Source organism: Helianthus annuus, chromosome 3 (assembly GCF_002127325.2).
Source record: "Helianthus annuus cultivar XRQ/B chromosome 3, HanXRQr2.0-SUNRISE, whole genome shotgun sequence".
Lineage (NCBI taxonomy): Eukaryota > Viridiplantae > Streptophyta > Magnoliopsida > Asterales > Asteraceae > Helianthus > Helianthus annuus.
Window position 1 is genome coordinate 161,487,495 of NC_035435.2, and position 11,804 is coordinate 161,499,298.

Consider the following 11,804-nt stretch of genomic DNA (forward strand, 5'->3'; position numbering starts at 1 on the left):
AATTATATACCTAAATAAGTTTATAATCTACATAAGTTTATAATTAACAAATTCAAAAAATTAATGCAAGTCTAGAAAAATTATATACCTAAATAAGTTTATAATTAACAAATTCAAAAAACTTGATTTTGGACTGATCTAGCAACTTGAATCAAACCTCAGGGACGAATTTAGCAGTTTTACCCATTCATTAACGGAGGTTCTAACGGTGTTAATTTATTGGACTGAAATAGCAATAGAAACTAGGCTCAGGGACTGTTTTAGCAAAAAAAAGTTGATTTTGGACTGATCTAGCAATTTGAGTCAAACCATAGGGACGATTTTAGCAGTTTACTCTGCAAAATATTATTATTTTCCAATCCCATGCCTATGGGGTTTCGTATTTACCTGGCCTGGGTGTTTCGATTATACCCGTCTGGCTCAAGGTGTTTTTTTTTTTTTTAGCCATTTTTACCCGCAAAATAGGGATGGCAATGGAAGTTTCTTTTTGCTAATATCCTAATGCAATGCATAAGCTGATGATATTAGCCAATCATGATTTTGAAACATTCAACCCTAATATCCTTACTTGTTGTAAACGTCATAAGAAAACCAAAGTCATAAACTCTTTCCTCTTATATACTGAATTTTAAATAATTAGGGTAGAATTCGAGCATTTTTAGTTCCTTGAAATCCTTAATAGCTTAATAGTTTAAATGGCTTATTAACACGAGGTGCATAGTTGATAAAGATTTCAACATATTTTGCTTCTTGGAAACTGATTCATCACGAAACTCTACCTACTATGTTTTAATAAATGGTGTGTACGAAATTGGATAAGGATATCAAACACTAGCCTTTAATCAACAAAAAAAAAAAAAAAATACAAGAGGAACTTCCATTTTAAAACCATTAGTTATGCTGAGAACGGTGAGAATCATATAGTGAACTTGTATAACCGCTTGTCCTACTATCTTTACATCTCTCGTTGAATTATCAATACACAATGTACGTGTTTTTATACGGTTCTCACAGTTACTCAGCATGATATTGGTTCTAAAAAAACACGTCCCTAGACTTCAATTGTTATTTATAGATTAAAACCCTAAAACTAATTATTCATCCTTTTTAAAAGTTTGTGTAGAGAATTAGAAAAAGACGCTCAAGACAAAGGGGATGCACAAAAACAGAATCTTATCTTTATTGAATCTAAAGTCAAAGTTTGAATATTATACACATCCGACCCGGTACCGTTCTACTTGAAGTTTCCAGAGTTGTTCAAAGCTGAAAACAGGAAGGATTGTTTGGTGTTTGATCGTATGAAAGCTGACGGGTCAGGTATGGCTTTTCAATGGGATTGGGCTTGTTCGGTGTTGGGCAATGATGAAAGTTCACAACTACAACAGCTTTTGGGCCTCATTACTGGGCTAAATATGTCGGCTGGATCTGACAAATGGCAATGGAAGATTGATGGTTCAGGTTGTTTTAGTGTTGCAAGTATTAAAAAGGTGCTGAATTCGGCTAATCGCACAAGACCTGCTAGAGTTTTCGAGTGGATCAACTGGGTTCCGAAAAAGGTTAGTATCGTGGCATGGAGGGCTGAGATGGAACGGTTGCCGACGAAGGTAGCTCTATCGAACCGGAACATCCCGGTGAATAACCGGCTGTGTGTTATGTGTGGTAATTATGAGGAGACTTGTGAGCACTTGTTTACTTCATGCCACTATGCACAGTCGATATGGCTATATATAGCGAGCTGGTGTAATATCCCACCGATTGTCGCCTTCGACATTAAAGATCTTCTCACGGTACATATGGTTAGCGCCGGCCCAAGAAAGAAATTAAAAGCATTGTATGCGGTCATCTTGGTAACATTTTGGAGTATTTGGAAGTCAAGAAACGAGCTGGTTTTCACACAAAAAGGGCCGAGTTTGGCAAAGACTCTAGACGAAGTGAAAGCAATGGCGTTTTTATGGGTAAAAAATCGGTCAAAAATGGCGTCTTTAACATGGGAAGATTGGTGTAGATTTAAGGTTGGTTGATAAGAATTCATGTAATCTGGTTTGTTTGATTTTATGTTTTTTGGTGGTGAATACTTTGTATGTTTGGTGGTAGCTCCTTGCTACATTGAATAAATATTTTTGTCGGCCGTTCAAAAAAAAAAATATCACTATCATCCACATTCTTTAATTTCTAAACATTTATTAATTAAACAACGGCCTAAAATCTTTCATTCTCTTGGATTCTCTATCAAGAGAATTGAAATAGAGAAAAGATAATAAAAACTTATTATTTTAGACTCTTGATTTGTTTTAATAAATATTTTGGTTGTCTAGGTTGGAATTTCGAAAGATAAACAAATTTGACCACTTATGGGTATATTTGAATTCTAGAAGTATATAAGTCGATATTGTTTGTACATGTTGACTTGTTCTTTTTTGGTCTTGAATAGTCCCATAATACATTTTTTTAACATCTTTATACAGATAATGTCATTAGATAGTTAAATGTAAGGATTTATCACATGAATTTAGGCCGGTATATTGAGTAAAATGCTAAAATGGTCCATGAGTTTAGGCCACTTTTGTCACTTCAGTGCAAAAATAAACATTTTGTATCTGGGTCCCTAAGGGGGTTTTTTTTGTAGTCAATTTCATTCAATTAGCAAACTGGGTTAGAATTTTCCATTAACCTCTCCTTTTTTTGTCGTTTTCCTCATTTAATTAAAATATATTATGGCATAAAATGACGATTGTATGTTTCATTTAAACAAGGAAAAGACAAAAAAGGAGAAATTAACAAAAAAAAAATCAAACCCAACTGAATGAAAATGAAAAACAAAAATGAAACCTCAGGGTGTAAGGAGTGGCAAACTAAAAAATCAACCAATGAGATTGTGCCATGTCAAAGTGGTAAACTATGCTCAAAATGTTGGCAATGGTTTAGACACTTGGTGAAGTGGTAAACTATTTTAAAAAAAAAAAGGAAAAAGGTGTGATTGGTTGAGATTGGATTGGACCCCACCCCACAATACCCTCTCTCTCACATCCCTCCCTCTTCCCGAATCGGCATCCACTCACCGATTTTACCCCCCTTTTCGGCAAATGGTGTTCGGCAAACAAGTTGGCATTGGTTTGCCAATCGGTAAAGTGGGTTTACCACTTTTCACACCGTACACCCTCATGATAAAAAAGTTTTATTTTTAAATTAAAGTGGCAAGAGTACTCTAAATTCCACGACTATTTTGGCATTTACTCCCAAAATATTATTCTAGAAAGCTCATATCATGATGTATGATGAGATCACTTTTTCTTATCAAGATGCTTTATATTAAAATGGCTTTATTTGTTATAAGAAATAACTGACTTTATTTTATATCAAATCCTAGTGATGGAATATTATATGATGACTAAAAGACATTTTTTTAATATTATATCAAATATATTAGTAGCCGCACGTACGTTATCCCAAACTCAAATCTATATAATAAAAGAAACCTCTTTGGGGACACATGTCACTTTCTCATACACTCTCTAATTGTGTTTTCCCACTTAAATCAATTTATTAATTTGGTGAGTTTGTTAGTTACCATAAGGATAAAAATAGAGAAAAAAATCATGATTTGATGATTTATTATTTTATCTCAAGTATATTTAATTTATTTGCCTTCTTTACCTTTTCTTAATTGATAACGAAACAATTTTTTAATAAGAAAAATCAAGAAACATATTAAATAAAATATGAATTAGTTAATAAAAATACTATCTACTAATAATATGTTTTATTTAAAATTTGGCTCAAACCCAAAACTAAAGAACGTGGGTAGTTATAGAGAGAAAATTTGTGATGATTTATTTTTTTTTCTCTTAACTATATTTAATTTTCTTTTCTTTTAAGTTGGTTATGAAACATGACATATTGATATGATTCGAAATTTATAATTTTTTTATTAGTTCAAATTACTTTTCCATGTTTAACCACTTTTGTTTTATTAGTTATATATTAAACTATTACCGGACTCATAATAATTAACATGTATGAGTTGATATGGACTCTTTTTTATTTCGGAAATTGTGTAATTTATAATTCTATATTTATGATAATCTTTATTTTATAGACAAAGTTATGCAATTTATTTTCTATATTTAGATATAGAAATATCCTAATTTTATAATCAAAGTTGTATCATGTTTTCAAAGATTTTTATTTTCATTTTAACAAAACCTATTAAAATATTAAGATCTTTTAGGGGGGAATTTGACAACTTTTAAAATGATTTTTTTTTAAAAGAGGGTATGATAAGTGACAAGGGGTACGTTTAACTCACCCCCGATGACAACTATTATTACTTTTTCATGTTTAACCACTTTTGTTTGTATCTTTGAGTAAAGAACCGATACGAGAATTTTCTGGTAAGCTGCAACGACTTTATCTCGCTTCTGGTTATGCATTTGAAAGAGGAGGAAGATAATGACTTCAAAATATTCGAATAATTAGTTATTGGGTCTTGACCTCTTGTGGCCTTTCATTTTCTTAAATACATATCATGACAATTCTATATGTTAACAAATTACATTATACTTTATTCAATTATTATTCAACCATGCAATGCATATATTTTTTAAAACATTATTTTTTATTATTAATCATATAACATTACATTTATATTAACTCATTCATGTCAATCTAGTATATAAACGTCTTCGTCTTTGTTTTGCATTTACAAGAAATATTTATTATGTAGTTTAAATTATTTAACCCGTGTAACACACGGGGAACTAACCTAGTATAAATATAAAGAACTAAATATTTAAATATTGATAGATGTAAAACCAAAAGATGCGTTGAAAGTTGAAATAATAAACCTGAGTTAGAGCTTAAACCTATTTAATCAATCTTCTGTGCATGTACCACGTAAGAGTTGAAATGGTCAGCACCAAATTATTAGGTGATGAAGAAGAAAGTGGGGGATCCCTTTTTTTTCATTATTATTTGGTTGTAAAAGTAGTGACGACCCAATATTTTTTATGGATTTAATTTTTTCTGATGGTTAAATCTAAATGTTAGAATTTTTTATAAGGAACATTAGCCCTCTAATTCAAATTTTAACAAAACCAAGTCACAAATTCTAAATTCATAGAACACAAAGGTTGTTTAGAATCAATTAAAATAAGTAAAGAAACAAGAAATGGAGTTGCAAGGTAGAATTAGGGAACAAGTGTTTGATTACAATAACATAAATGAACTTGTTTATATGGGCTCACTTCAATAATTCGTATGGGTTCACTCAAAATTTTTATGTACCATCTCTACTAAAAATTTTAAAATCAATGAACCCAACCTGCATAAGAGAGATCCGTCTATGCAGAAAACATTCAAAATCTTGTCTAATCAACTGTCACATAAAAAAACACATTCTTCAAAAGTACTCAATGCCCACTCAAGTACTCAACAAGAAAGCCCAAAATCATTTTCACATTATCACCAGTTCACCACATTTTCAATTTTTAACCACTAATCTATATCATTCAAAGTCGGTTTTGGGTGTTCCTCCACAAAACCATAATCCAAAAACACTCCCTAAAACCAAACTCCACAATAGAAAAATGGGTGATGTGAAAAACAGGGAAAACCATCCCCAAAAAGTGGTTACAAACCATCCTTTAGGCCTAACTCAGTTAATTTTTTGTAGTTAAATCTGACCAAGTGGATCCAACATAAGGGTATTTTGGTCATTTTACTCACATGTGAGGTCCATTTGTTCAGATTTAACCATAAAAATACCTTCATGTGGGGTCCATTTGGTCAGCTTTAACCACAAAAATTAACTGAGTTAGGGATAAACGACATAACTTGCAAGGGTTTGCAAACATCGAGTATGTTTTGTGTAATTAATGAAGACAAAGGACATAGTTTGCAATAAGTGGCATACGTAAAAGACGATTTTTGTAATTTACTCTTATCCATATCTATATATTTGCCCTAAAAACAACTACTTTTTCTTTCTTCTTTTCAAATAGATAATATTTTTATACCTTTATCATTACATTTTGTCTCTTCTCCACTCACAATCATATCTAAAGATATTAAAAAATTCATAAGGTTCTCTCTCTTCTCAACTCACAACCACTCAAAAACACTAACAATCATTCCTTATAATATAACCAAACTCACTCACATATTTTTAGGGTCATCATTGTGAATGCTCTTAGTGTTTAAGCAATGCAAGTTGCAAACAAATAACTTAATTATAGATTAACAAGTTGAGGGTGTTGTCTTATAAAGTTTCCAAACTAAAAGGTGGTAACAAGTAAATTGGATACATTTGAATTGGTCAGCAGCAGCAACAGCAATAGTGGCTACAATGAGTCCATTTCTGAAAGAAAAAAACACACACATACGCGGTTTCTTCAGTCAAACTTCAACATCATCTCAACCTTAAAATCATCTCTCAATCCTCAGCTTCACCATCCAACATCTTTCTCATGAAAAACTAACTACCTTTTCCACTATTCAAAACCCAACACACTCAAACTTGTACACTCTGCATCTCAACTTGTACACAATAAAAGATATGGACCCTCCTTGTGTTTATATCATCAATGAGCTAAAACAAGGGGTGGAGTTAGCCATGCATCTAAAGTCCATTTTGAGTTCAGAATCCTCCTCTGAGACAAAACAGATTTTGATACAGGAAATCATATCATCATATGATAGAGCTATCTTGATGGTCAACTGGGGCGACTCCGGTGGTCAAACAGCACCACTAGCACTAGCACCATCAACGCTCAGCCAACCCGAGTCATCGGTTTCCATCAACGAGACCCCACGAAGCCATGATTTCGATCAGCCATTCGATAATCAACAAGACGAGAAAGTTTCATCTAAGAAGAGGTGTGTATCTTTATTCTAAATTAGCACGTGTAATTCATGCAATATGTGTATTGTGTAGTACACAGCTCTAATCTTTTTTTTTCTTGATTGGTGTTTGTTATAGGAAGACAATGCCAACGTGGCAGGACCAGATTCGAATCTCGACTGACAACGGGTTGGAGGGAAATACTGACGACGGTTACGGTTGGAGGAAGTACGGACAGAAAACCATATTGGGAGCTAAATTTCCAAGGTAAGATGACCACAAGATTGATTTTTGGCCCTATTCGTCACGGAATTCAAATTCATAACGGTTTTGCTTAATCTTGCAGAAGCTATTACAGATGCACTTATCGACATGCCCAAAACTGCATGGCAAGAAAACAAGTGCAAAGAACCGATGAGGACCCCACCGTGTTCGATATCTCATACAAAGGGCAGCACACGTGCAACCCTACCACTAAACCTTCGGTACAACAGCCAGAGTCACCCGAAAAACACGAGGTCAAACAACATAACTACCAAAGACCGCTACCACCAAAATCCGGAGAGATGCTATCAAACCTCAAAGAAAACCTCAGAGTTAACACCTCGGATTTGGATGCTACATCGCCATGTGCATTTTCCTTCCCTCCGGCATCATTTGAAACCATCGAAAACTACCATGATTTTAATTTTTTGCAAGGATCGCCTTCGGGGTCAAACTACTTCACAGAATGGGGAAATGACTTTCAGCATTACGACGACCCAAATCTGTCGGGAAGGATCTCAACCACTGCTTCAGCTACAAATTCTCCATTGGCTTTTCCCGCTGATCCACAGGATTTTAGCCCGTTTAACAATTCGGGTTTTTTAATCTGATTTATAGGAACATTATAGTCACGGGAAACACCAACGAGAAAAAAAACGGACATGAATAATGTAGCATTAATTTTTGAACTGCCAATAGTTGCAGATAGAGATGCTTACTAGCGTCAATAAATTGTCTCCGTACAACAGAAGCATCCAAACCCATTTTTTCCATGTTGAAAAATAATGAGATTTTTTTAATAACATTAGTGATGAATACATTAAAGCATGCTTATGTGGCAGGTTCAATTACCGCTTGTTCATGCCAAATTCCGTTAAGGTTTGACTGCCACAATCTCACCCTTCCGTCAGTCGCTGAAGTTGCCAGTGTCATTCCGCTCATATCCCACTCCATCTGCCACACCTACTCGACATAAAAAAAATTGAATCGATGCCAAATCTAAAACCAAATTACAGAAATTTCAGACTAAACTGATTCAGAGATTTGTCCACTACAAATTAGTAAGTTTAGTGGGTTAATTGCAGGGGTGCTAAACGGGTCGTGTTCGTGGGTTGGCGGGTTCAACCTGACCCGAACCCGAAAATTTTAGACGAATCCGAACCCGAAAATCGTGTCAAACATATGAACCCGGAAATCCGCAAATTAATATACTGAAACAAAAATTTACTACAAAAAAAACACAAATGTATATAATACAAGTACATTTAAATTATAAAATCTTATGTCAATTTCTTTTTTTAAGTTATATTTATGGCATAAAATACACACCCAATTTAATTTATGACATAAAACATATTGTAAAAAAATATAATGTAATATAAAAGGGTTAAACGGGTCAACCCACCAACCCGACCGGGATCACGGGTTCAACCTGAAACTGACCTAAGCCCGTTTAGACTAAACCCAAACCCGCGAATTTCATGTTAGGTTCATGTCGTGATTTCGGGTCGTGTCAGAAATTCACCTCTAGTTATTTGAAAAGAAAATTAGCTATTGCTTTGTAATTGCCCTTTTTCGTGACTATATAATAAATGAAACCTATTTAAAAAAAAAAAAAAAAAAAAAAATTAGCTACTACTTGACTTATTCAGTAGAAGTAGTAAACTGGGCCGTAGGTGGCGGTAAGCATGGGCAGGTTTATGATATTTGCATTAAAGATGGAGAACTCATACAAATATTATACATTAAATTCTAAGAGGACATATACCTCATTGTCATGGCAAGGAAACGTGACAACTTTCTCAACTGAAAGCCTTCCATTATGGTCAGGGTTTGATGCCATTTTCCATATTGATAATCCATTGGACGTTGCAACGGCTGTCAACTCATATGGCCTAAACTTGTTACACGTTTAAAAACCAACAATTAGTAAGCGCTATTAGAGATCGCTTTGTTTACATACACAACAAAAGCAACCAATTAGTATAGCATAGTTGTCAATAGCGAGCGTAGCGATCACTATAGCGCGCTACGTAGCGTATAGATCTAGGCTCGCTATTAGGGTTGTAGCGATAGATAGCGATAATAGCGACAATTTTTTTTTAATATAAATAGAAATTAAATAGAGCTAGAAAATAGCTGGATTTTAGGTTTTTGTTAAGTATACATGTAAAATAGCATATATATACCAGGGTATTTTGATATAATATACATATAAAATTCTTAATTTTTTTTCCTAGTGTATCGCTATTCGCTATGTAGCATATAGGTACCTTATCACTATTTGTCGCTATTTGCCATTAACAACTATGAGTATAGATAAACTCAAAAGTCAAAAGCAGTCTATGTATGTGAGTATATATGATTATACCTATACGCACACCTTAAAGTTGCCGTTTTACCTTCCGATGTTTGGAGCCCATGCGAGAGCACATACACGATAACCGTTATCATCGGGCTCTGCTAGCTCTGCAACTGGAAGCCATCTCTGATGATCATGATCAAATTCCCATACCTAAGGAAAGAACGTTTTAGCATGGAGAGTAGTATATAAAATGCATCCTAAAAGCATACGTGAATAACAAAAGGCTGCAGGGTGTGAATCTAATAGCGGCATACCTTGGGAGAATTTAATTGTGGAGTATCAGAGTTGAAACCCACCACAAAACTTGCAGGGCGGGTTTCACTTCTTTGCGGGTTCCAAGAAATAGAAGCGGATGAACATGAAGCATTTCCAAATTTAGTTACTGAATCCGTAACATTCTGAAATTCAGCCTAGAAACCAAAAAGAGGGGGTAAAATGGTAATTATCAACATTTTGTAGGAAAAAGAGACGTAAGAGAAATCCAAAAAACGCTAAAAAATCTAAGAAACAGAGATAAATAAATACATATAACAATGAAGCAGCATTAGTGCAATACAAAACCATGGTCACCTGAAGTTGCCAGTTGTCCAGTTCCATTGAATCTAAGATTTCATAGACTTTTAGAAGGCCATTTGAATAAGCAATTGTCTGCAAATGAAACACAAACTTAAATAGGGTATACGATTTTGAAAATAAACTAAATCAAGTACAACAAACACAATAATGATTACTAAATAAGCCAATACGATAATACACCATTACAGATGACTCTGGAAGTTTGGAAGAAAGACGACTTATAGAGTAAAAAAGAACCAACGCCTGTTGATCTTAACCTGATTACGCCTTTTAGACGACTTATCAATTATCATGATTCATGCAATGATGCAAAAGATAAAGAGTAGAGACATCATTGATGCATATAATGAACAAATGGGGAAAAAGATAGGTGTGGCTTCTCAACTTCAGAGTTCTTAATCACTTAAATATCAAACCGCAACTCCATCTTGTGAGAATATTCAAAGTGGAAACTGGAAAGAAAATAGTACCAAACTACCAATCACATGAATTTTAGTTCATTCTTATACTTGATCTTAAATATCACTAAAAACAGTTAAACACAATTAGTGCATTAAGAATTTAGTCCCGTAGCCAGTACGCAACTTAAAGTAGCAACCGTCAAATCCTAACTACAACATGACTTTTTCAAACTTAAACAATCAACCAACACAATACTCACCAATTTCAAACTGGAAAGAGAGTCCCCAAATTGACTATCTAGAACTTGATCCAAAGGTCCCCCAAAGCTAGTGCATTGCTTCCACTGAACATGCTCACTATCTGAAAAAGACAAAGTATATAGAAGCCTTACAAGATTTGTGTAAATACTTCTTACCGCTTATCTACTAAATGAAACTTATACAGATTAACAAGTAGATATGATCGCAACTCGTCTAAACAGTGAACAAAGCATAGCAAATATATTCAAACGAAATCGTTATCCAGGGTAGATTCCTTCGGTTAACAAGATTCCTACATGAAGTGACAAATAGTATGATCTGTACAAAATATCTAAACCTGGGAAACAAGATCCTCATTACAAACACATTGCATACCTTGTGCTACCTCTTCCCAAATTGACAAACTTCCATTGGAACATATGCATGCTATTGCATCGCCATACTCTGGAGGAACCCACACAACTTTTACAACACTCCCACCATTAACCTAAAACTCAAGTTATTATTAATAACACGAAATGTGGCTGAAAAAAGTAGAATTACAAGATCTGGAGTTGATCAATGAAGATGTAACAGGAAAAATCATGAGAAAATACCTTGAATTTGAAGGTGGAGGTGAAGAAGGAAGAAGCTGGATCATTGGTGTCGAAGATTGTTACTGTTCCGTCAATCAAACCAGTGGCTAATCTTTGGCCACAGTAGTTCCATGAAGAACAGATGGTGCCTTTATCTAACGTTGCCACTGATCTCTCCATGAAATCTGGTTTCTAGGGTTTTCTATTTTCTCGAATTGGTTCAAAATTGGGGCTTTTTGTCCCGCGCAATACGACTATACAAGTCAGTAAGTAAGTGCTATCTGGTAACATCTGAATGGTTATGTGCTGGATCAGTAAAAGATAGGTCGAATCAATAAGTGCTGAACCAGTAAGATGTCTGAACCATTAAGAGCTTGTATAATACTTAACCATTCAGAGGCAAATGTTTGACCAATTCAGAGTAGATGTCTTAACCATTCAGACTTTGTATAAATCTTAACCATTCAGAGGCAAATGTCTGAACCATTCAGACATCTGCTCACGAAACAAACAGTCTGAACCAT

At 34.2% G+C, this 11,804-nt stretch overlaps 3 protein-coding genes across 4 annotated transcripts; 2 read left to right on the forward strand and 1 right to left on the reverse strand.

The window, feature by feature from the left end:
- Positions 1-1,319: 1,319 nt before the first annotated feature.
- LOC110932403 lies at positions 1,320-2,021 on the forward strand. The gene has a single exon (XM_022175740.1). It carries the CDS (start codon positions 1,320-1,322, stop codon positions 2,019-2,021), a length of 702 nt encoding a protein of 233 aa, XP_022031432.1.
- A 4,354-nt stretch (positions 2,022-6,375) lies between these two features.
- LOC110930372 (probable WRKY transcription factor 53) lies at positions 6,376-7,866 on the forward strand. Its single transcript, XM_022173674.2, has 3 exons — positions 6,376-6,873; positions 6,977-7,105; positions 7,185-7,866. Exons 1-3 carry the CDS (start codon positions 6,554-6,556, stop codon positions 7,711-7,713), a joined length of 978 nt encoding a protein of 325 aa, XP_022029366.1. The 5' UTR covers positions 6,376-6,553; the 3' UTR covers positions 7,714-7,866.
- LOC110930371 (protein SEH1) lies at positions 7,545-11,564 on the reverse strand. 2 transcript variants are annotated; one of them, XR_004888754.1, is made up of 9 exons: positions 11,302-11,563; positions 11,081-11,192; positions 10,705-10,805; positions 10,038-10,115; positions 9,722-9,877; positions 9,505-9,617; positions 8,871-8,997; positions 7,864-8,065; positions 7,714-7,823 (listed from the first exon to the last, which is right to left on the reverse strand). XR_004888754.1 is itself a non-coding variant. In XM_022173673.2 (8 exons), exons 1-8 carry the CDS (start codon positions 11,458-11,460, stop codon positions 7,934-7,936), a joined length of 978 nt encoding a protein of 325 aa, XP_022029365.1. In that variant the 5' UTR covers positions 11,461-11,564; the 3' UTR covers positions 7,545-7,933. The 2 variants fall into 2 exon arrangements, 1 of the variants encoding a protein (XP_022029365.1); XM_022173673.2 differs by having other exon boundaries at positions 7,545-8,065; positions 11,302-11,564.
- Positions 11,565-11,804: the final 240 nt, after the last annotated feature.